Source organism: Balaenoptera borealis (genome assembly GCF_965194805.1).
Source record: "Balaenoptera borealis genome assembly, chromosome: 1".
In the NCBI taxonomy this organism is placed as follows: domain Eukaryota; kingdom Metazoa; phylum Chordata; class Mammalia; order Artiodactyla; family Balaenopteridae; genus Balaenoptera; species Balaenoptera borealis.
In genome coordinates, this window is record NC_138860.1 from 50,122,673 (window position 1) to 50,148,806 (window position 26,134).

A 26,134-nucleotide genomic window follows, 5' to 3' on the forward strand; every position below is an offset into this window, starting at 1 on the left:
CCAATAAGCACATGAAAAGATACTCAATGTCATTAGAAAAATGCAAATCAAAACCATAACAAGATACTACCTCAAACCCACTAGGATGGCTATAATTAAGAAAAAAAAAAAGGGAAATCACAAGTGTTGATGAGAATGTGGAGAAAATGGAACCCTCATAAATTGCTGGTGGAAACAGAAAATGGTGGAGCCTCTGTGGAAAACAATTTTGTGGAACCTCAGAAGGTTAAAAAGCATTATCATATAATTAAGCAATTCCACTCCTAGGTATATATCTGAAAAAACTGAAAACGGGTACCCAAACAAATCCATGTATATGCATGTTCAAAGCAGCAAAACTCACATTAGCCAAAAGGTAGAAACAACACAGCATAGTTACATTCAGTTTTGGTAGATACTACCAAACAGTTCTCCAAAGTACTATACACATTTCCACTCATTCACTTTCATATCTTCATGGTATGCCATTGTATAGGGGTAATATCATTTATTTTCTTAAACAGTTCCTAACTGATAGACATTTGAGCCGTTCCTAGGATTTTGCTATTATAAACAAAATAGCGGTGAATACCCCCCTTTCATATATGTCTTTGCACCCATGTACAAGTATGTTTATACGATAAACTTCTAGAAATAAAATTGCTTAATCAAAGTGATTGTATTAAAAATTTTTTACATATGCTGCCAAATTATCCTCTAAAGAGACTGCAACAATACTTTACCACTAGTGTATGAGTGCTTGTTATTTCACACTCTTATACGCACTTTTTAAAAAAATTTTTAATGGAGTATAGTTGATTTACAATGTTGTGTTACTTTCTGCTGTACAGCAAAGTGAATCAGTTATACATATACACATATCCACTCTTTTTTAGATTCTTTTCCCATATAGGTCATTACAGAGTACTGAGTAGAGTTTCCTGTTCTATACAGTAGGTACTTATTAGCTATCTATTTTATATATAGTAGTGTGTACATGTCAATCCCCCCGGTAACCATAAGATTGTTTTCTACATCTGTAACTCTATTTCTGTTCTGTAAATAAGTTCATTTGTACCAATTTTTTAGATTTCACATATAAGCAATATCATACGATATTTGTCCTTCTCTGTCTGACTTACTTCACTCAGTATGACAATCTCTAGGTCCATCCATGTTATTGCAAATGGCATTATTTCATTCTTTTTTATGGCTGAGTAATATTCCATTGTATATATATGTACCACATCTTCTTTATCCATTCCTCTGTTGATGGACATTAGGTTGCTTCCATGTCCTGGCTATTGTAGACAGTGCTGCAATGAACATTGGGGTGCATGTATCTTTTCTAATTATGGTTTTCTCTGTGTATATGCCCAGGAGTGGGATTGCTGGATCATATGGTAGCTCTATTTTCAGTTTTTAAGGAACCTCCATACTGTTCTCCATAGTGGCTGTACCAATTTACATTCCCACCAACAATGTAGAAGGGTTCCCTTATACGCAGTTTAAATGGTCAAACTCTTGTCTTTGTCAAACCAGGAAGTGAAATATGATATATTATTATTATATCAATTAAGTACAGGTTACTAGGAAACTATAAGAACAAGTTTTAAAAAATCTGAACAGGTAGCTTTTCATCTTCATAACACTAAATATCTGGAATATGTGAATTTCAGACAAATTATTAAATATCAGGTCATGTCCCCTTGAGAAACCATAGCAATTATGTACATTATTTTTTTTATGTGAATGTTTGAAAAAAAGAATCATGCTTGTACATGCGTTACTACTGCTGTGTTTCTCTCTCAATTTTCAACTCTTATCGTTAATGCAACCACTGGGAGATAAATAAGGATAGACAGCTGGCTTTAACTGTATTTACCCTGCCTCCCCCGTAGACACACAAAGATTAAACAAAGACGGGTTCTGAGGTGAGAGAACATAAATGCACAACACTAAATGTATAAAGCACCCACATTAGAAAATAAATCAGACCGTCTCACAAAAACGTAGGCTATACATACGAAAGAAAACAAAACCCCAACTTGCCCCTGAATTTAAGAAAACTTCAATTCATTCACATAAAAAGAATGAAGTTTATTTATCTATTCTTATGTCTTACTTAATGATGGTGATGATGATAACACCATGCTCATCTTGGAAAGAAAAGAAAAAAATTTCACACACAGATGAGTAAGGTCTTCCCTGATGCTCTCATTTGAAAGTAATCACTTGTTCTCTTGACCTGCTTAGAAAACACTTCTATTTTGTAGTGTATTATTATTGTTTTAATATATCTTAATCTCCTTCGTGTAACAATAAGCTTCATAAGGAAAGGAATTCTCTTATCTATCTTAAGACTCAAGATTATCAAGCATAATCACAGATACATAAAATTTACTTGTTGAATGAATTCTAATACAACCCTGTTCTTTTAAGGTATTAAACTCATTTAACAAATGAGGAAATTGTTTCAGAGAAGTTAAGTCATGTCTTTAAAGCCAAAACAATTAAGAAACAGTTGAGCTGGGACTGCAACCAGGCAAGGCCTTTTGGAGGTAAGTCAGTATTCTTTCCATAACAGCTAGCTGGATAATCTAGGGCTAGGCTTTTTATTGTAGTATATCCATGCATTCTATATAAGCAAACTGCATTCATCCCTGAAGACACAGAGCTAGATTTAAATATGAACATAAATTATACCAATATTAAAACATGAGCTTACAGTAGACAATAATAGAGTTAATTTTTAGTAAAATTGGTGGGAAGGAGAACTCTAAACATACAAATGAAAACACACTGTTAATAGGTAAAGTTCACACACTATCTAAAAGCCATTACAACTTGGGCTATAATTTCGTAATATGCAATTTGACAATCTTAATTAAGAAGAATGTTTATGAGGAATAATGAATTCAGTAAATTATTTCTTGAACATCTATGTGTCTGGCACTGCGTTAGGAACTTGAAATACAAAAATGAAAAACACATAGACCCTGGAATCGAGAATAGTTTAAGTGTGACAGTGATATAAACCTTCCTTGTTCAGGCAGCATTATAATTACTAAAAGTCCAAAACAGATTATAATGGATATTTATACAATAACATCTATTTCTAAGTCATTTTCTGTGCAGACTTCACTGAACAGAATTTAATCCTTTATTAATGACTCACAGTTATTATAAGCACAAGTACACAGACTCTTTTTTTTTTAAATGAATTTATTTATTTTTATTTTTATTTATTTTGGCTGCATTGGGTCTTCATTGCTGCGTGCAGGCTTTCTCTAGTTGCGGCGAGCGGGGTCTACTCTTTGTTGAGGTGCAAGGGCTTCTCATTGCGGTGGCTTCTCTTGTGGAGCACGTGCTGTAGGCATGCGGGCTTCAGTAGTTGTGGCACGCGGGCTCAGCAGTTGTGGCTTGCGGGCTCTAGAGCGCAGGCTCAGTAGTTGTGGCGCACGGGCTTAGATGCTCCGCGGCATGTGGGATCCTCCCGGACCAGGGCTTGAACCCGTGTCCCCTATATTGGCAGGCAAATTCTTAACCACTGCACCACCAGGGAAGCCCCAAGTACACAGACTCTTGAGGTATACCAGGATTATCTGCCCTTAAAGTAAAAGTCCTCAAATTCAAGAATCTTTGAGATTTGTGTTTTTTTGCTGTTTGTGTGCTTTCTGTATATCATTTAATTTCATCTCTGTCCTTCTCTTCCATCCATTCAAACTTCAACCAACATTTTTTGAACCCTGCTATATCCCAGGCAATGTTTTAGGTGCTGGAGATACAATGGTGAACAGGAGAGACAAAAGCCAAGGCATTAAGGAATTTATATTCCAATGGGAAAGCAGATAATAAGAAACAAAATATGTCACAAGTGCTCCAAAGAAAACTAATGTAGGCTAAAGGGATAGAACAGGCTATTTTAGGGTAGGCTGATCAGGGAAGGCCTTACTAAGGAGGTGGCATTTGAGTAGAGACTACATGAAGTGAGGGAGTAAGCTATGTAGACATCTTGGGGAAGGGAATTTTAGGCAATTGAAAGGGCTCATAGATGGAAATGAGCTTGGTGTGTTCAAGGAATAGTAACAAAACAAATGTGGATGGAAACAGTGAAACCAAGTGAAACTGAGTGTGGGGGGGATGACAGAATATGAAGTTAGAAAGGCCCAAAGGGACGAGATCTTGCACACCATGGTAGGAATTTTCCATTTTATTGTAAGAGAAGCCATTTAATGGATTTTGAAGAGGAGAGTGACATGATCTAACTTGCATCAAAAAGACACTGGTGACTGTAGAGAGGCAAGAGTGGTTGTATGGAGACAAATTCAGGAGGCTGCTGCAGTGTACTAAGCAAGAAATGGTTGCTTAGACAAGGATGGCACTGGTGGAGGTGGTCAGATTCAGAGCATATTTTGAAGACAGAGCAACAGAACTTGCTGATGGACTGGAGATGAGGTATGAGGGAAAAGAGAGGCTAAAGGTTTCTGGCCTGAGAAACTGATGAGAGGTGAAGCTATACAGAAGAGAAAGCATATTTAGTGATAAAAAAAATTTGTCCATGTAAGTTTAAGATGCCTATTAGACATATAAGTATCCAATTAGATATCATTCAGAGGAAACAGTATATAATTTGGGAGTTATTAGCATATAGATGATATTTATAGCCGTAGGCTTCAATAAGACTGCCTAGCTAGGAAATGAATGTAGACAGAGAAAGATCTGAGGACTGAACCCAGTGGTACTCCCCAACATTTAGATGCCAAAAGAAAAGAATAGCTAGAAAGGAGTCTGGGAAAAAACTACCAGCCAAGTTTAATAAGAAAACCAGCAGAGTGTAGTTTTCCCAGCAAAATCAACTGAAGAGTTTCAAGAAGGAATGATCCACAATGTCAAAATGCTGCTGAGAGGTAAGTCAAATTCTGTTGGGAGGTTTAGTAAGATTATGCCTCCCTTGTTCTTACATCATTTCTTGATGTTGGGAATGCACTTGTTTCCAGCAATTCCTCCTACCTCTTTATAATTTTTAACTGCTATAGAATAGAATATTATATAACTAATTTTCTTTAAATTATATGCAAAGTAATTGTAAATAGGTTCTGGAAAGGATGTGAGAGAGTCTCCAAAAAGCAAAGTAAATGAGCTTAGTGCACAAATTTTGTAAAATCTTATTTACTCTCATCTCTGATCAAGGGAGCTGAGGTTATTGATAACCAAACGCTGAAAATGATAGAGAATAAGGAGTCACAGTCTAGCAATGTTTAAAGGGATAATTATATCCAAAGGGGAAAACAAACCAAAATAACCAACACCCACCCTCCCATCATTTATAAAAACAAAAAACTTAGCCCTGACAGATTTCTCTTTCAGTAGCTTTGGTAGTTTGGTAGTAACTTTGGGAGAGGGACAGAATATGACATAAGCAGATTAGTAATAATTTAATTCAAAATTTAAACTACTCACCGGCAAGCACAAGGGTAATATTCAGTACAATGAATATTCCACAAAATAGGCCAACTCTAAAAGTAGTCCATGCTGGTGCAGGCTGTGGACAGAAAAACAGCATTTTGAGTAAAGGGCAAAATATTGAATACATTTAGTATACAGTGTAATAAATTAGCACTATAAGCCTCAAAGTTCTACCATGAAAACAAACATATTTTATGATCTGAATTTTTATAAATCTGGACCAGAGAATCATCCTTCATTATCCAATAATACTAGAATTGAGTTGCCAGTTTATTCTAATTATTTTATAGAAATCTGAGTCACTAAATAAAGAGAATTACAATCTCAGGCATCAAATTACATATATACTGAGTTTTCTTATAGGAGAGATTTAAGTGCAATTTCACTTTTACAGTGTGTACATATTTAAATTTTGTAAGTCAGTATTACTCAATTAGAGTTCACATATTTGGTACTATATAATTAGAGACAACGATAAAAATAAGAATACTCATTTTTTGAGTACTTACAGTATTATATTGGAGTAACTTAAAGTGAATTTTTAAACATACACTCATGTCAGAATCTCCAGGATGGGGGCTTTCCTGGTGGCACAGTGTTAAGAATCCGCCTGCCAATGCAGGGGACACGGGTTTGAGCCCTGGTCTGGGAAGAATCCACGTGCCGTGGAGCAACTAAGCCCATGTGCCACAACTACTGAGCCTGTGCTCTAGAGCCCTCACACCACAACTAGTGAAGCCCACACCCCCTAGGGCCTGCATGCCCCAACTACTGAGCCCACGTGCTGCAACTACTGAAGCCCACACGCTTAGAGCCCATGTTCCGCAACGAGAGAAACCACCGTAATAAGAAGCCCACACACCGCAATGAAGAATAGCCCCTGATCGCCCCAACTGGAGAAAGCCCACGTGCAGCAACAAAGACCCAATGCAGCCAAAAAACTAAAAAAATAAAAAAAAAAAATCTCCAGGATGTGTACATGCAAAAATTATTTTTCTCTATTATAAATGTAATTTTAAATTTAGAAAATAATAAAAAGAAATCTACTGCTTTCTAAAATAAAGTGCCTGATACTTTAAACATAAATAGATAAGAAACATGGAGAGATGATCTTATCGATTTAAATATTTGCTATGAATGTTATAAAAGAAATTGTTAGAGGTGATATTACATTTGAGATTCTTCAAATGTTTTCTAAAAACCTTTAAATGAAAAAAAACACTGAGACTTCCTCTGACTTACTTATTATTCATCAGTAATAGATAACGGTATGTTAGTTTAGGACTGAAAGCATTCAGAAGGAAGATGGTCATCCGTCTTTTTCAAAACAAATTTTTTTTTTTTAATAAATTTATTTATTTATTTTTGGCTGTGTTGGGTCTTCGTTTCTGTGAAAGGGCTTTCTCCAGTTGTGGCGAGCGGGGGCCACTCTTCATTGCGGTGCGCGGGCCTCTCGCTGTTGTGGCCTCTCGTTGCGGAGCACGGCTCCAGACGCGCAGGCTCAGTAGATGTGGCTCACGGGCCCAGTTGCTCCGTGGCATGTGGGATCCTCCCAGACCAGGGCTTGAACCCGTGTCCCCTGCATCAGCAGGCAGACTCTCAACCACTGCGCCACCAGGGAAGTCCCAAAACAAAGTTTTAAATTGTGTAATTTATTATATTTACAAAAGGATGTGTGTGTGTACATACACACACACATATACATATAAATAATGTATTTGGGCTATTAGAGACAATAATAAAAGGTACCTAAACCTATCACCCATCTTTAGGAGAGCACATTTCCATTACTTTGAAATCCTTATCCCTTCCAGATCCAAAATCCTTCCCTCCTCACCAGAGATAACCATTTCCATGTTTCTTTGGCTCTATCCCTTCTACATGCAGTCCTAAAGACTTAATTTTTCAAAATTAATTTCCTTATTTTTAACAGCTTTATTGAAATATAACTGACATACAATGAACTGCACATATTTAAAGTATACAATTTGTGTCTTTCCTCTCTGGATGCTTTTAAGATTTTTCTTTAATTTTCAAGCAGTGTGACTATAATATGCCTGTGTTTTTTTTTTAACTGTTTTTCTGACTAAATTGACATACAATAAACTGTACATATTTAAGGTGTACAAGATCTGATATTTTGACATATGTAAACGCCTATGAAACTATCACCATAACCAAGGCAATGAACATTGTCTATCATCCCCAAGAGTTTCCTCTTGCCCTTCTGTAATTCTTTTCCTCTTACCACATCCCATCCCACCTCCAGGCAACTGCAAACCTGCTTTCTGGGCTTCCCTGGTGGCGCAGTGGTTGAGAATCTGCCTGCCAATGCAGGGGACACGGGTTCAAGCCCTGGTCTGGGAAGATCCCACATGCCACGGAGCAACTGGGCCCGTGAGCCACAATTACTGAGCCTGCGTGTCTGGAGCCTGTGCTCCGCAACAAGAGAGGCCGCGATGGTGAGAGGCCCGCGCACCGCGATGAAGAGTGGTCCCCACTTGCCGCAACTAGAGAAAGCCCTCGCACAGAAACGAAGACCCAACACAGTCATAAATAAATAAATAAATAAATAAAAGAACGTGAATTTCTTAAAAAAACCTGCTTTCTGCTGCTATATGTTAGTTGGCATTTTCCAGAGTTTTAGGTAAACAAAACCATAATGTATATATTCTTTTTTGGTCTGGCTTATTTTTTCAGAATAATTATTTCGAGATGCATCATATTGTTCCATATATCAAGGTTTATTCTTTTTATTGCTGAGTAGTAGTCCATTGTATGGATATACCACATTGTTTACCTATTTACCTACTGATAGACATTTGGGTTGTTACCAGTTCTAGGCTATTATGAATAAAGCTGCTATGAACGTTTGTCTTTATATGAACATATGCTTCATTTGTCTTGGGTAAATACCAAGGAGTGTAATGGCTAGATCTTATTGCAGGTGAAGGTTTAACTTTTTAAGAAACTGCCAAATTATTTTCCAATGTGGTTATATCATTTTATACTCCACCAGCAGCATATACAATATCAGAGTTCTTGGTCCTTCAAGGTTTAGTACGTCAATCTTTTTAATTTCAGTCATCCTAATAGGTGTGTGTTATCCCATTGCGGTTTTAATTTGCATTTCCCTACTAATGATACTAAGCATCTATTCACATGCTTATCTACCACCCAGACATCTTTGATTAAGATCTTTTGCCCATTTTTAAGTTAGGTTGTTTGTTTTCTTATTATTGAGTACTAGAGTTCTTTATATGTTCTGGGTACAAGTCTTTTATCAGATATATTTTTAAAATATTTTCTCCTAGTCTGTTGCTTTTCATTCTCTTAACATTGTCTTTTGAAGAGCAGGAGTTTTTAATCTTGGTGAAGTGCTTTTGGTGTCATTTCTAAAAAATCTTTGCATAACCCAAAGTCACCAGGACTTTCTCCTATATTTTCTTCAAAAATTTGTAGTTTTAGGTTTTCATTTATGTCAATGATAAATGTAAAATTAATTTCTGTACATGGTATGAAGAATGTATGGAAGTTGTGGGTTTGTTTTTTTTTTGGCATATGAAAGCCAATTGCTCCAGCCCCATTTGTTGAAAAGACTATCCTTTCTCCAGTGAACTGCCTTTGCATATTTATTGCAAATTAATTGTTCACATATTTATTGGTCTATTTTTGGATTCTCTATTCTGTTCCATTAATCTATCTGCCTATCCTGACACTAATAACACACTGTCTTGATTATTGTAGTTTTAATAAGATTGATACCACACAGTGTTAATCCTTCAACTTAGTTGTTCCAAAGTTGTTCTGGCTATTCTTGGTCCTTTGTACTTTCATATAAATTTAAAAATATGCTTAATAATTATTTTTTAAAAGCCCTGTTGAGATTTTGAGTTAGTTTGTGTTGTATCTATGAATCCATTTAGGAAGAAATGATATTTTAAAAATACTGGGTTTTCTAACTTCTCTCATGTATCTGTCTTCTTTAATTTCTCTCAATAATGTTTTATAGTTTTCAATGTAAAAGTATTGCACATCTTTTGTCAGATTTAACCCTAAATATCTATGTATTGATCTTGTATTCTGCAACCTTGCTAATAAACTCATTAATTAGCTCTAGTAGCTATTCTATAGAGTCACCAGATTTTCTAAATAGGTCATCATGTCATCGGCAAAAAAAAAAACAAAAAACAAACGAAACAAACCCCACCAGTTTTACTTCTTTGTTTCTAATCTAAATGCCTTTTATTTCTTTTTCTTACCTTACTACACTGGCCATAATCTCCAGTACAATGCTGAATAGAAGTGGTAAGAGTGAATACACTTTTTTGTCCCTAGTTAGGGAGAAAGCATTCAGTGTTTCATCATTAAGTATGATATTAGTTTTAGGTTTTTCATAAATACCTTTTATTGGGATGAGGAAGATCTTTCTGTTATTGATTTCCATTCCATTCTGGTCACAGAACATATTTTCTATGATTTAAATCCTTTCAAATTTACTGAGATTTAGTTTATGACACAGAAGATATCACTTAAATGTCTTTTGGTATAACTACTATGTAGATATCATTTAATAAATGCTTTTTTAGGCACAACAATTGCATTTTAGACGAAAGTATGTAGTAGCCCAGACTATCTGAAGCCCTCCCACTCCCATATCATCAGATAAATATCTCATCTTAATCATTTGGTCTGACCAAGTTAGCATGTCAGTAAGAATAAACAAGAGAAGTAGTATAAGATAAGAAGAGAAAGGTGGGAAGACATTACAATTTATTATGAAGTGAGATCTGTCTGGCAACTAATTTTTTAAAGTGAAAATAGCAATAGTAATAAATACTTATAAACTTTGGCTGAAACATTTTTTAAAGTAATGAAACTAGTATATTTTATCAGCTAACAGATCATGTTGATTATTAAACAGGTAAAACGAACCAACCAAACAACTGGAAACAAATACGAACCTGAGCAGCTCCCAAAGGGGGAACACGTAAACGCTTCATAGCTTTTTGTCTGTCACCATCTTCAAGTTCATTGGTCACTACAGCCTAAAAGACACATTGTTAACTTTTGACGCAGGTTATACTGAACTTGAGTATTGCATAAATAATTCTGAACCATTTATACATATGGTATTCTGATAACCCCCTGGTTAATATATACTGAATAAAACAAAAGAAAAAATCATGAGTAAGAATATATGTATTTAAAGCAAGCAACTAATAACAAAAGGAGAATAAAAATGAGGAATTATTTCATTAAAAATAAGACATTAACGTTATTGAAAATATGTGGTATATAAGTGAGATTCCCATACCTCAGTTTCAGAGATGAGCTGGTTGATTTTCTTGCATGTATAAAATGGGGCTACTTCTACATGAGCCACTCGCCAATCTGCTCCACGAGATGTTTCCAGGATCTTGTCATGCTTTTTAAGGATTTTTCGGAACCCTGTAAAATTCAGATTCTACAGAAAGAAATGAGAAACACTACTATAATTTCCACCACCATGAGAGAAGATGAAAAATAACAAGCACTTTGTGTTGACTGAGTTCACTGAAGATTGAGTACCAAGGGAAATGGCAATGCTTTCATAAAAGCATGTACTATAAAAAGATAAGACTCTTCTTTCTTATTTCATTTATTCATTTCAAGGTAGTATGCTATCAGTAATACAAAGAAACTCTGGATTATGAACCCTATTATTTCTATTTCATGTAAATTAATGGAAGTCCTAAACTCAAAACATTTTAATTTCCATTTTCCTATGTACAACTGTTTTCAAAATAGCTAATTTATGTTATTTTGCTTCTTTGATCAAAAGAATATATTCAGAAAATACTCTGGATTTATCATGAACTGAATACATTTATTAGTTCTTTGCTTTTTGCAGGCCTGTTATAGCTATGTATTTCCCCCTGCTATGCAAGCATGTACGAACAAGCACAGAAAATGGATACTCATCTATTTTTCTTAACTTTTATTTTGTTTCCATCCATTCTGTTTGGGGATGGGTGTGCAAAGAGTCAGTGGAAAAGAAGAAGTGATCATACTTACAGGGTTTTGCTGATAACGGGTAGGAGCTTGTACTTTTCCTCCATTTCTACAATATCAAAATACTATACTTTTCTATATTCTCAAATCCTGTTGTTCTTTAATCAACAGACAAAAAAGCACGAAATTGTGGATTTGCAAGGTTCTTTAAATCAGAGGTCTCCCAAATTTGCTGATCATATATTCCCATCAGTAAAAAAAAAAAAAATTGAGCAGTCACTCCAAATTAGGTTTTGCTTGCTTGCCTGTTTGTTAATATTTTTTTTCATACTTTAATGGATCATCTTAAACTCTCCTTGGGTGTATACACCATGATTTGGAGACTGCTTTCAATTCATTTTCCTTTCTCATCATTTGCAAAATAAATGTATTCTTACTGGATAGAAAGTCTCAAAGGATGAAGGACAGATCAGAACTTTTATAATTAACAATTATTTTCAAGAAGCTTTTTATAATGACCCAAAACAAAAACTTCTGGCAAAGTTAATAAAGTAAAATTTAACAAGGGTATTTCCCTGTAATGCATAAGCATAATTAATAAAATATGAAATGTTAATATTTTATATCACTATAAGCAAGAAGAAACACATTTTTGTTTCTTTTTAAAGATAATTTATAAAGCTATGGATAAATTTCAAAGGAAAGGAATTTCCCATCATATATATCTTATATAATTACTTTCCTATTCTTCTAAAGTTATTTTCTGAGTTCTTCTTTGAATGTTAAAATATTAAATCACCAAAAAAGAAAGCAGAATTATGAAAGGGAAAAATGGAAATAAGTACATGCATTAAACTTAGATTACTACAGATACGACACTATAATTACTTTTTATTTTAAAATTCCAATATTTACCCATGGTAATACTTGTATTGTATAACCTCTAGTTTTTATATAGTGTATGATCCTGTGATGATCTTAACCAGATTAGAAGTAATAATCAAAAGAATAAAATGGAAAAATAATAGCACATAAGGTCTCTTTAAAGATTAGGGAGATGCTTTTGCCTATTTAAATGTTTATTATTTAACGAATAATCTGTTTTTCAATATATTCTTTATAGATTTAACTATGTGAACAAATCTATAAAGAATTACAAATGAATAAATGCCAAGCATTTCCATAATTTAGCATACATGGTAGTTCAACTTCTTAGGTTGGGTTTTAAAATTTCTTTTCTTTCGCAAGTTTTTTTTTGTTTTTGTTTTAAATACAGTCATATTGCAGCCTGTGGATAACAAAACTGAAAGTAGAAAGTTGAAAAGTCAGTATCTTTTACACTATTAGTGTTAGTTGCAGGAAAGTTAACTATACAGCTGCTTTCACGGAAATTTTGCTGTAGGTGTAATATAAAAGTTCTTACACAGCCAGCAGTGGTTGGGTAGACATATATTATTTCTTATTTCTACTCATTGCTTAGAGATGCCTCTAAAAATAGGAAGCAAACTATTACTCTTTGAGTCAAGGGCTACTCCTGAATACTGTACAAAAAGGTTTTGGAAAACTGATCTTCAAAAACAGAAGTCTTGTTAACATTATTTTACCATCTCTGATAACCTGATTTTTAGCCAATAAGAACATTTGAAATCCCAATAAGAACAGAAACAATAATGACATGCTAAGAATTTCCCTTTTTGGATTGACCCATTAGTATTAAGCTCAAGGTAATTCCACTTACTATAATTTCTCAATCATTTAAAGGTTCTATCCTCCACGGTAAGAACTGAAGTACCTGATAGTTCTGCAGCAGGATAAGACTGAGGTAGAACTCGCTGAAGGCCAGTTTAAGGTCTTTAAGATTCCTATGTTGGACACGTTCCTCATGGGACAGGTGGAAGACTGGCTTTCTGCGTTGTCGCAGTGTAGTAACACCAGTGCTTTCTTTCTGCGCATCCAGTGATGACTGAAGTTCATTCTGAAGTGTAGCAAACCTGCGCTGAGCCTCTGCGAGCTTTTCTATAAGAAGTAAAACAGAACTGTCAAATCATCAAGATAAAAAAGCTGGTAAAAGTTCTCACTGAAGTCTGAATTTTTACTAATTAGTCTGTTTCCCTAAAATTTCTAGGGAAAAAAATGCTACATTTAACATTTAGAACTAGATAGGAAAAACATGTTTCAGTGTAATACCCTCCTTTCATTCTACCCCACACTTCCCCCCAGCAAAACCTCAAGCGTACCCTTTCTTTTTACAGATGAAGATTGAAGACACAGAATTTAAAAGCCATGAAGAGTGAGAATACAAAATGGTACAGCCGCACTGTAATTTGGAAAACAGTCTGGCAGTTCTCAAAAAGTTAAACATAGAGTTACCTTACGATCCAGCAATTCCACTCCTAGGTATATAAAACCAAGAAAACTGAAAATATACATGCACACAAAAACTTGTACACATACACAAACTGGGACTCATAATAGTCAAAAAAGTGGAAACAAACCCAATGTCCATTAACTGATGAATGGATAAGCAAAATATGGTATATATGTACAATGGAATATTGTTCAGCCATAAAAAAAGAATGAAGTATTGATACATGCTACAACATGGATAAATATTGAAGATATAATGCTCTAAGTGAAAGACGCCAGACATAAAATGCCACAAAATTGTGTGATTCCATTTATACGAAATGTCTAGAACAGACAAGTCCACAGAGAAAGAAAGTAGATTAGTGGTTGGCAGGGCCTGGGGGGAGGGAGGAACGGGGAGTGACTGCTAATGGGTACAGGGTCTTTTTGGGGTGATGAATGTTCTGGAATTAGATAGTGGTGATGGTTGTACAACCTTGTGAGTATTTATGCTTTGAATCTCTCTCCTCATGAATAGCTCATTCCCTTTTAAGGGCTCACATGAATAAGTCAGGCTTACCTGGAATAATCTCACTTTCTTAAAGTCAACTGATTTGAGACCTTAATTATACCTGCAAAATCCTTTATAGCAGCACCTAGGTTAGTGTTTGATTGAATAACTGAGAGAAAGTATGTGTATAGCAGGGGGAAGGGATTTTGGAGGGCACCTTAGAATTATGCCTACCACATACTTTGAACTGATGCAAATTTCTGAAGACTCCAAATGCCATTTGGTCCAGCAGTCAAAATGGAGATTTACAGTTGTTCAAGTGATAGATGGAATATTAGCCCAGGTTTAACTCAGTGGACCCAGCTGGTTCACAGGCTCATACTATGATTATATTTCCAGTTCTGGAATGTATAACTGGCATAGAAATACTGGGCTACTGGTGGAATCTCAACATTGACTCTGACCCAGGGGAGGAAGGGCTAGTGGAAGTTCTGGAATTTCTCCCTATCAAGATAGTAAGCCAGAAGCACAAACATATCCCTAGGGGAACTTCAGAGGTTAGTGCCACCACCAGGGATGATGTTATCTATCACATCTCCATTTACTTCATCTGGTTAGTCTGTGCAGAAGTTGGACGAATCTTGAAGAATGAGTGTGGATTATTGTTAAACTTAATCAAGTGGTCACCCTGAAGGCAGCTGCTATTCTAGATGTGGTATTATCACTGGTGCAAATCAACACAGCCTCTAGCACCTGGTATGAAACTATGCATCAAATAATGCAGCTACTTACCTGGCAGCAGAGACTAGCAATGAGCCCCAGAAATGACACCATTCCTCATTGGAACTGACCAACCACCTAGTGGCAGGTTGCATGCACTAGATGCAGGGGGCAGAGATTTGTCCTCTTTGGAACAAGTGCTTTCTTGATATGGATATGCCTTCCCTGCTTATAATGCTTCTGCTAGCACCACTATCAACTGGAATGCCTTATCCATTTTCATGGTGGTAAAGCAATGACCATATCTATGGAATAAAATGGTTTTATCACATACCTAGAAATAGCTGGCCTAACATAAAGGCTTACTGAAATGAGTTGGGAGACAAAACTCTCACAGGCTGGGGTTCTGTCTTTCAGAATGCAGTACTGAGACCATTATCTGGTTCTATCCTAACCACAGCCAAAATTCACAGTCTAGGAAAGAAGGGGTGGAAGTAGGAGTGGCTCCTTTCACTATTATATCTAATAATCCACTCAACCTGCAACTTGAGCTCTGCCTATTGGTTAGTCCTCAAGGGGAAATGCTTCTCTCATAGGAATACAACAATGGTTCTGTTGAATTGGAAGATGAGACTGCCACCTGGCCTTTTCTGGACTCATCACACCATTGAACCAGTAGGCAAAGAAGGTGTTTACTTGTTAAAGTGATTCTGATTACCAAGGGGAATAGATAACACAACAGTAGCAAGAAGGATTGTGTCTGCCATCCAGGAGACTCCCTGGAACACATCCTAGTACTTCCATGACCAATAACAGAAGTTAATGGAAAACTAAAGCAATCAAAAAAAGACAGAATTACTAAGGATTCAGCCCCTTCAGGAATTAAAGTTTCGGTTATGCCATCCAGTAAAGAACCCTCACCAGCTAAGGTACTGGCTGAGGGCAAAGGAAATATGGAATGGGTAGTGGAAAAAGCAAATCATAGATATCAACTATCACTTCTTGACCTTCTTATTCTGTCTTTTACATACCTTATATTTTCCTCTCTATCTCTGTGCTGCATTCTGAGTAACTATTTCAACTCTACCAGTTTATAAATTCTCTCTTAAGGTCTAACTAATTTAAAGTTTAATTGATTAAGATATTAATTTAAGTAATTATATTGTCATTTAAAAATTTCTAATTGGTTATTTTTAAAGGTCAATTTTGATAGTCTCTTATTCTTTGCTCATGGTTTTGATACTTTCTTTTATGTCTATAGCCATATTAAGTATATGTTTTATTTTGCACCTGAAAATTTGCATATCCTATACAGCAGGAGTCCCCAACCCCCGGGGAACTGGGCCGCACAGCAGGAGGTGAGCAGCGAGGGAGCCAGCGAAGCTTCATCTGTATTTACAGCTGCTCCCCATCGCTCGCATTACTGCCTGAGCTGCACCTCCTGTCAGACCAGCGGTGGCATTAGATTCTCATAGGAGTGCGAACCCTACTGTGAACTACACACGTGAGGGATCTAGGTTGCAAGCTCCTTATGAGAATCTAATGCCTGATGATCTGAGGTGGAGCTGAGGCGGTGATGCTAGCGTTGCGGAGTGACTGCAAATACAGATTACCATTAGCAGAGAGGTTTGACTAAACAGAGACCATAATAAATCAACTGCTTGCAGACTCATATCAAAACCCTATCAGTGAGTGGCAAGTGAAAACAAGCTCAGGGCTCCCACTGATTCTGCATTATGGTGAGTTGTATAATTATTTCTATTATTATTATGTTGTAATATATAATGAAATAAAGTGCACAATAAATGTAATATGCTTGAAACATCCCCAAACCATCCCCTGCACCCCAGCGCCACGGAAAAATTGTCTTCCGTGAAACCAGTCCCTGGTGCCAAAAAGGTTGGGGACCACTGCTATACAGCTTTTAAGTGTTTTGTAGTCTTCCATATTGTAAGAAATGGAACTATTCACCTATATTCAAATTTCACATTTAAGTCAAAGGGAAAATGAATCTAGGGTTTTTTTAAAATACAAGTTAAGCATTTCTATTGCATATGTGTTCGTCTTATTATCCTCATGATCAAAAACAGTATAGAACTTCTTGGTTCACAGTGCACTTTACGTCTCAGCAATTTTTTCATGATGCTCCTAGGCCAAAAAATAGACCAGACACTTTTATTAAGTAGTTAAGTTCAAACAACTTAAGTATTTATGTCCCAACCACTTAATAGCTATTTGAAAAAATATTATACACAAATACAAACACATATATAATGAAAGAATGTGAAGATTTATCCAAAGTCCACTAGAAATTACTATGCTAATTAAAAGCTTCAGTAATTAGTAAGATCCAAAAGCCAGAATATCCTAAGTAGCATGAATGATCAACTTTTGTTGTTAAAACATTAATACATGAGTTTGCTATTTGTTTAGCTTCCTTAGCCAGAGTTGTCAATACACAAATTTTGTAATTATTTACATCTTCCAGTACAAGGATATTAAAAATGTAAGAAGTCCCAAAAAATGGATAGAAAAAGAACCTGTATGCCAGCAATAAGTCAACAAACAGCTTCTCCATCTGGCAAACTCCTTACTCATTTTACACGGCTAATCATATATATCATTTTCTATGTAAAATTCTTCTTGTCTAACAACTCTCAGTCATAATTTGAAGCTCCCTCCTTAAGGCTCTCATGGGACTACATATATGCATACATAGAACACTGCATATAATTCTTTGTTTATATGTTTCCTTTATTTACTAACTGTGAGCTCTCTGAGGGCAATGGTTCTATAATCCTCATCTTTTATGATGAACAATTTTTTTTAATATCTTTTTTTCAGGTATGTTTTACATACCATAAAATTCACCCACTGTAAGCATAAAGTTTGCTGATTTTTTAGTAAATTTGTAGAGTTGTACAGTCATCACCACAATCCAATTTTGGAACATTTCCATTACCTCGTACACTTCTGTCATGGCTGCTGGCTGTTGATCCTCACTCCCACCCCCAGGTAACCACTGATCTGCTTTCTGTGTCTACAGATTTGCCTTTTCTGGACACCTTATATAAAGGAATCATACAATATGTAGTCTTATGTGTCTCTCTGGCTTCTTTAACTTAGCATGATTTTGAGGTTCATACATTTTGTAGCATGTATCAGTAGTTTGTTCCTTTCACTGATGAACTGTATTTCACTGTATGGATACACCACATTTTGTTTAAATATTCATCAGTTCATGGACATTTGGATTGTTTTTAGTCTTTTTACTATATAAATTATGCTGCTATTTTTTTTTTCAAATGTGACCTCGTGGGAAGACTTTTTTTTTTTTTAATACATGTATCCACTTATTTATTTATTTGTTTATTTATTTATTTAAATTTTTTTTGGCTGTGTTGGGTCTTCGTTTCTGTGCGAGGGCTTTCTGCAGTTGCGGCGAGCGGGGGCCACTCTTCATCGCGGTGCGCGGGCCTCTCACTATCGCGGCCTCTCTTGTTGCGGAGCACAGGCTCCAGACGCGCAGGCTCAGTAATTGTGGCTCACGGGCCTAGTTGCTCCGCGGCATGTGGGATCTTCCCAGGCCAGGGCTCGAACCCGTGTCCCCTGCATTGGCAGGCAGATTCTCAACCACTGTGCCACCAGGGAAGCCCAAATTATGCTGCTATTAACATTCACATACACTTTTTTTGTGTGGACTATCATTTTCATCTTTGCAATAGCAGGTTCAATCCATGTTTGTTGAATGAATGAATGAATGGATATGTAGGAAAAGAGTTCTCTCTAGTAATCCAAGTTCCTATGTAGAAATAAGGAAAAATAAAAATTTCAAGGGTATTTTGCTACTTTCTTTAAACTAGTGATTCTCTTCCTTAAGGGCACGACTGTCTAGAAGAGCATAATGAGAGAGAATCCCTACGTGGGAGTGTTGAGGATAAAGCATATGTTACTTGAAAAAAAAATTCAATATTACTACAGTTATGATGTGAGATTTTTTAACTTATCAAAGGGGCATAGGTTTAAAAAGGATGAGAAACACTGCTTTTGACACCAAGTGTCCAAGTCTATTTTGCAATGATACCTCAGCTTTCTAAAGTTAGATCTCCAAAAAGCTCAAATACATGGAACAGCACAGAACCTAAAAAGAGGTATTAAATGTGTATATAAAACATATTTTGGTCTATGAATGAAAATCTACAAATACAGTTATAAAAAATAAAAATGAATATTCCTAAGCAATTTTATAAATACTGATGAAAACAGCCTATTTTGGCAATAAATTCCAATTTCTATTCATGCCAGTGAATCAAGTCACTCTAAATATGAACAGATTATTATCTTAATAATATTTGCTTAATGCCATAAGCTCTCATACATTGATAATAAAATATTTGATAAAAATTTCCAATAGCCATTCAAGAACTTTCAAAGTACCTATGTGTCCCTCAAAGAGCTAAAAAAAGATTATCAAGATCTTTTTTAGTTTTAACGAGATTTGTATACATATTTTTACTTTGAGAAAAGTTATTTTAGAAATACAAGGTATCTTCAAAGTAGCAAAGCTATTATGTTTATGCAACTGAAGAATATTTCTTGATAAAGTTAATGCCTTAGAATACTTTTATTGTTTGTCTTTCAATGTTATCATCTTGCTGATTCAATTTATGGATTTCACTGTTACCTGAAATACAAAGTAAGTTTATAAGAATGCTGACCCATTATAGGTGATTCAGGATAGTTAATCTTGTTGCATTACGTCCAATTTTTGCACTGCTTTTATCTGGAGTTCTTACTACCTGAAATTCTGACAACCTCAAATACTTAAGTCTAAAACCTCCATGTGTGAAAATAGCATCCTATTCTTCCATTCCACTTTTCTCTCTAATCAATAACACTCCTTATTCTCTTACAACTCCAGCCTTAGCTGACTATTCGTTATCCTCCTCACCCCCAAATATGTCATGGACGTTAATGCATTACACATCTGGATAGGTTTCCCCTTGCCCTAGAACACCGTACTACAGCTCTCCCCACTCCCCACACAGCCATTCCTGAACACACTCCTCCAAGAGGATCTGGCAAATTTAAAAGTTTCCATTTATGCTTCTTCATGTTTGCTTCCACAGTACGTTGTACAACTCTACAATAACAAATATCATAATTTTTTTTTAAAAGATATAGTTAGTAAAGAAATATATTAGATGTACTCTGATATTTTCCATTCTACTATATTTTATTCATATCTTTAAAAAATGTGCTGACCCCTGTGGGTCATTTATTGGGTTGCAACCTACAATTGTTTAAAAGAACACTAACTTAGATGATAGTCTGCTTTTTTGTGAAGATGCCATCCTAAAAACCTGTTACCCCATTACTATGGGCATTGCCCATGCTTTCAGTCTTAGAAAGAAAGAAACGAAAAGAAAAGCTAGGAGGGAAGGAGGAGGAAAGAAAGAAGAAAAGACAAAGAAAAGGTTGGTTCCCTATGGCTTGTTTTTTTTTTTTTTTTAAATTTTATTTATTTATTTATTTACTTATGGCTGTGTTGGGTCTTCGTTTCTGTGCGAGGGCTTTCTCCAGTTGCGGCAAGCGGGGGCCACTCTTCATCGCGGTGCGCGGGCCTCTCACTATCGTGGCCTCTCTTGTTGCGGAGCACAGGCTCCAGACGCGCAGGCTCAGTAATTGTGGCTCACGGGCCTAGTTGCTCCGTGGCATGTGGGATCTTCCCGGACCAGGGCTCGAACCCGTGTCCCCTGCATTGGCAGGCAGATTCTCAACCGCTGCGCCACCAGGGAAGCCCCCATGGCTTGTTTTTAATAGAAGCCTATCAATCACTTTTTTAAAGAAAATGAAGAAAGCAACACTTATTGTGCATAGAATGTAAATAATTGTAATTTTAATTTTCATCAGATGTGTTAGGAAGAAAGCAAGGCACTCTAGCTGCTTTAATTCACTTCCCCAACTTCCCCTAACCTCCCATCCTTTAAGAGCTTTTAAGTAACTTATTCTGGGGACTTCCCTGATGGTCCAGTGGCTGGGAATCCACCTTCCAATGCAGGGGACGTGGGTTCGATCCCTGGTTGGGGAACTAAGATCCTACATGCCGCCCGCATGCCACAACTAGAGTGCCTGCGCGCCACAACTACTGAGCCCGCACACTCTGGAGCCCACGCGCCACAACTAGAGAGGAGCCCAGGCACCACAGCAGAGGATCCCATATGCCGCAATGAAGATCCCACACGCCGCAACTAAGACCCGATGCAGCCAAATAAATAAATAAATACTTTTTAAAAATAAAAAAAAAAAAGTAACTGATTCTGTTGTAATGATGTAGGAAGAAACGCTAAGACAACAGAATTTTAAACAATATTACAAACCTATGGTCACCCTACTTAACTAGATATATTTAATCCACATTTTAACACATGAATAAGCAAAGAACAAAACTAGCCATTAAGCCACAATTGTGGGTACTAGATACATATAATCACTTGTGAAATGAACATTTAGTATTTCAGTGAGAGAGTTTCTTATGTTTCATTACACATACTCAGTGGTTATACAGTGCCTCAAATTCAATAAGAATAAAGAAAAGTAAACATATAGCAAGATACTGTATAATAGGATTATAGGAATAACTGTATAATAAGAATAGTTTTGAGTAACTATTATCCAATTGGTCTTACATTTACATGGAGACTGAAAATATTTTACAGCCAAGAAATAAATCTGTTTCTATTACCATTATTTTCCTACTTATAAATAACACTACTGTGATTTCCTTCCTTTCCTCCCTCCTTTTTGGTAAAGAAAGGAAAAGCACATAACAGTGTTGTGAGTTCCTAACATAAAAACTGAAGTCAAAAATTAGGACAAGCCAGATAAAAACCCTGAAATTGTTTCCTTTAGAAACAAAGGAAAAAGCATTTAGATATTTAAAATACTCCAACCAATCAAAAGGGCTTGCCTGTTTTAATTGTGGAATATTAAAAGCAACAGATGTAGTCTAAGATTTTTTTAAAATGTAGGTGCCTAGAAATACTGCTTAGAAGCCAAGTATTTTGAATGGAGGGAGAAAGCAAACTGGTTCGAGAAAAGAGAAAGATGTGACATGAAGTAATTTATACTCCCAATGGAAAAGGACATTACTGGTCATCATAAAAAAAAGTTTCTAGCACTACAACCTTCAGTTTGTATTGACTGATACCATTTTCAGTGCGAGAAGACACCTGGGAGAACTCTAGGTCAGTGATCAGCAATGTTATCACCAAAAGGATACCTCCTTTAAAAAATTTCCCTCTCTTCCCATGGTCTTCAAATGTTTGAAGATTTTATCTATAAATCTAAATAAATACCCATATCTTATTAGCCAAAAAATATGTAATAAAAAAAGAATAAAATAACTTACATTAGGTTTTGTGAAATATTGAAAATAGCTTCTGACTCCTTACATGTGAAATCCCAGAGGGTTGGGAATCAATTTGCTCATTTTACAAGTAAGTACGTAGAGGCCAAGGAAGGTTACATGGTAAACGTCTTCAAAAAAAATAATAAGGTTCAAAAATCCAAAATGTAATTGATAGGTAATAGACTTTTATGAAAATAAATACATCCATATTTTAGTAGTATTCATTCTGTTTTGTTTAGCTTTTATAGCATTTGGGCAGGGGGTACTTCAAGGTTTCAGGCAATACTATATCTCACCTAAAAAATAACCATTTTTAACTGACCATTAAATAATTTGTGAGATGTAACTGGGTGGAGGTAGGGTTTATAAGATGAACTCACCCCTATATTATTTATAGTTCTTCATGTGCCCTAGTATCTGAGGATTGTAGTATACAAGACAATCTGCCATGGAGAAGGTGGCTAAATAAGGAGAAAAATGACACTATCTAGGACAAGCACCAATTCTACTTCTGTCAATCATGTCTTCATATTACCCATCATTTCCTGACCTGGCAAAAAGTCAGTCTGAAGACTATCAATTTGTATCTACTCCTTGATGACATCAAGAGACATGCCCTAAGGGCTCTGCCAATACACACAGAGAAAGGAAGTCATTAAATCATAGCCCCCAAATTTTTAATAGTAGAAAGCCTAAAATTATCTTTGAAAAGTAACCAAGTCTAAAATACCATTTTGCAAACTGAGGGTTGTAACCCAATATGAGATCATGAAAGCAATTTAGTGTATCATATATCAGCATTTAAAAAATCAAATAGAAACAATTAGAGAATATAGAATATATTATAAGTAGTAAGAATAAGTATTGTTTCATGAGAAAATATTTTTAATCAAATATATTGCACATACACACATATACAGATGTATGCAAACACATAAAACACACACATCTGTGTAATGAGGTCATAATTTGTATGTATTTTTTACTGTTAACTGAAAATATATAAAGTATGTATCTATTGTTAAGAGCAGATATTTATTTTTCTTTGTAAATCAAGAAGCTTTATCTACTTTTTGTAATCTAATTTATCCAATTAGAGTTGGGTTTAGAGATCCTTCCCAGAACAATCATAGTAAAAGAAAAATGCTAATAAACTTGACCTTTATATTTCTCATTTACAACCTTAGATCATACCCAATAGACTTTTCTCAGTCGAAATACTCTTTCCACTGCAAATGCCTTCCTCTTTCAGTCTCCTCTTCCTCATTCTACATTATATGGCTGCCCTCTCCTCTGTCTACATTGCTGGTTCCTCTTCATCCTCTTACCTCCTAATTGTCGAAATTACTTTTGTCCTTGAACACTGTAATTCCTTCTATACGTTTTTCCCTTGCTGAAAATCTATGCATTTGCATGGTTTCAAATAGTATTTCTGTTTTGTCTCTGCCTTCTAGGTGTTTGTAACATAGTGAAAAGGACGTGCATATACGCTATGCCCTTTCACAGCTCTGTGCCTTTGCATAAACTACTTCCTGTGCCTAGGAAGAAATCCAGCCATAAATGAAAGATGAGAAGGAGAACACAGAGTTAAGATATTTGCTTCCCTTTTTTTCAAGATGAGGTGATCCCATTTATTTTTTTTTATTTTTTAAAAATTTATTTATTTATTTATTTTTGGCCACGTTGGGTCTTTGGTGCTGCGCGCGGGCTTTCTCTAGTCGTGGCGAGCAGGGGTTACTCTTCACTGCGGTGACTTTTCTTGTTGCGGAGCACAGGCTCTAGGTGCGCAGGCTTCGGTAGTTGTGGCATGCGGGCTCAGTAGTTGTGGCTTGCGGGCTCTAGAGTGCAGGCTCAGTAGTTGCGGCGCACGGGCTTAGCTGCTCCGCGCCATGTGGGACCTTCCTGGACCAGGGCTCGAACCCATGTCCCCCTGCATTGGCAGGCAGATTCTTAACCACTGCGCCACCAGGGAAGTCCCTGCTGCCTTATTTATTTATTTATTTTCTGTTTAAAGGGAGTGACTTGCTAAGGAAACTAAACCAGTGAAAAGGGAAGTTAGAGGAAAGTTATTTTCTTAGAGGAAATAATCTCTGGAACAAGGTCTCCAGGAGCTGAAATTCAGTCAGTAGTTATAGAATTTGCCATAGACTGAAGAGGTATATCTTTTCTACAAATATTGGAGGAAAATAAATAAGGGTAAGAATATCTATAGGTATTTGGGAGGAGGGGAGTGGCACAGATCTGCATAAGTATTACACACCAACAGGAATTGAAGGCCTTTATATTTATTTGTAAAGTAGGAGGTATAATGAACATGATGGGGAAGATGCTTGGGTCAGAGAATTCAAGAGAATGGCATAGGGTTTAGAAAAGCACTTTGGAATATGAAAAAGGGCACTGATCAGTATCTACAGGCAGCTTTGAGAACATAGTTAAGAATGCAACAATGAATTTACAGTGGTTCAAATTTGTTCTGCTGTGATTTTTTTTTTCCCCGGCTGTCCTAAGCAGCCTGGGGGTAGGCATGAAGAAGGTAAAAGGCTGGATTGGTCCACGGTTGGAGTTTTGTCAGGCAGAGGCAATCAATACAAGGCAATGAGGGTAAAGGGATTAAAAGCTCAAGGACTGATGGAAATGAAAGTAATTCTGGGAGGGGCCTGGTCAAATGGAACAGAATGAGGTAGTCAAAAAATTTGAGTTCTATAAAATGAAAAAACAGATGTTAAAGGAGTAGGGGAGTAAACATATATAAAAAACAACAATTTAAAGGGTCAGACATAAATAAATAGAAGTTCTAATATTTTCTTTTCTTCTCAAGAGCTTCTTGTAGATGCTACTCTGGAGACCATGCCCTAGAGAGACAGATATGAGTGTTCCACACAACGGAAAGGCATAAAAGTGACATAATTAATAAGCTGCAACTGTGTCATTCAGCTCTGAGAGAAATGATAAAACCAAGTTTCTGACTCTTTAATGCTTTGGACTGGGCCACAGTGAAGCTCAAGGTATTGAGTCATAATGAGGTCCTGAAATCCTTGCAACTGCAAGAGAACTAGGCAATGACCATATAAGGCTCAAACGGTGAAGTACCAGATGCATTCCTACCTCAGCTAAAGAAAATATCCTTTAATTGCAATATAGTAAGAAAAGCCCCAATTTTAAAATGATCAGAAGTTTCAACAATGACACGGTAGAGTTCCTACTTCCTTAGCAGCAGAAATTGTCTCTTGTATATTGTACCAAACAACTACTTACCTGAATAAAATGTGTTGATTTTGGCAAGTTCTTTTTCACAGGTTTGGAAAAATTTTTCTTCAAACTTGGCAAAATACCTCTTTACTGTGTCCTCATCTGTAACTGAAAGCAAGGAAAACAATATTAAAATTTAGTGTCCAAAGGCCAACTAGGAAAACTAGGGAAATAAAAATTTAAATTACTACTTTCTTAGTCTTCAAATGACAACAATATTATGTATTTCTTTGGAAAAAATGAACTGTGAACTATATTAAGAAAAGGCTAATCAAAGGCCTCTTCACAGGAACACAATTATTTTTTAATTGAATGAAGTTTTCTAAATCTCTACTATAATAAACTTATAGTGGTGGACAAAATATGTGTTCATAAGACTTCAGTAGACACTACTGCAGAGGTGATCAAGGCAGACTAGGTGCTGGGAGGTGAAGTGAGTAGGATTCAGCAGAGAG

General features: G+C 36.0%; 1 protein-coding gene across 4 annotated transcripts in view; it reads right to left on the reverse strand.

The window, feature by feature from the left end:
• The window catches only part of XPR1 (xenotropic and polytropic retrovirus receptor 1), a 204,805-nt gene that overhangs the window by 63,318 nt on the left and 115,353 nt on the right, over positions 1-26,134 (reverse strand). For all 4 annotated transcript variants that reach the window (XM_082385897.1, XM_082385899.1, XM_082385898.1 and 1 more), the window contains 5 exons: positions 25,686-25,787; positions 13,235-13,458; positions 10,766-10,915; positions 10,413-10,496; positions 5,443-5,524 (listed from right to left, as the gene is read on the reverse strand). In XM_082385897.1, coding sequence (XP_082242023.1) covers positions 5,443-5,524; positions 10,413-10,496; positions 10,766-10,915; positions 13,235-13,458; positions 25,686-25,787 — 642 coding nt within the window. The remainder of the gene's footprint in view (positions 1-5,442; positions 5,525-10,412; positions 10,497-10,765; positions 10,916-13,234; positions 13,459-25,685; positions 25,788-26,134) is intronic.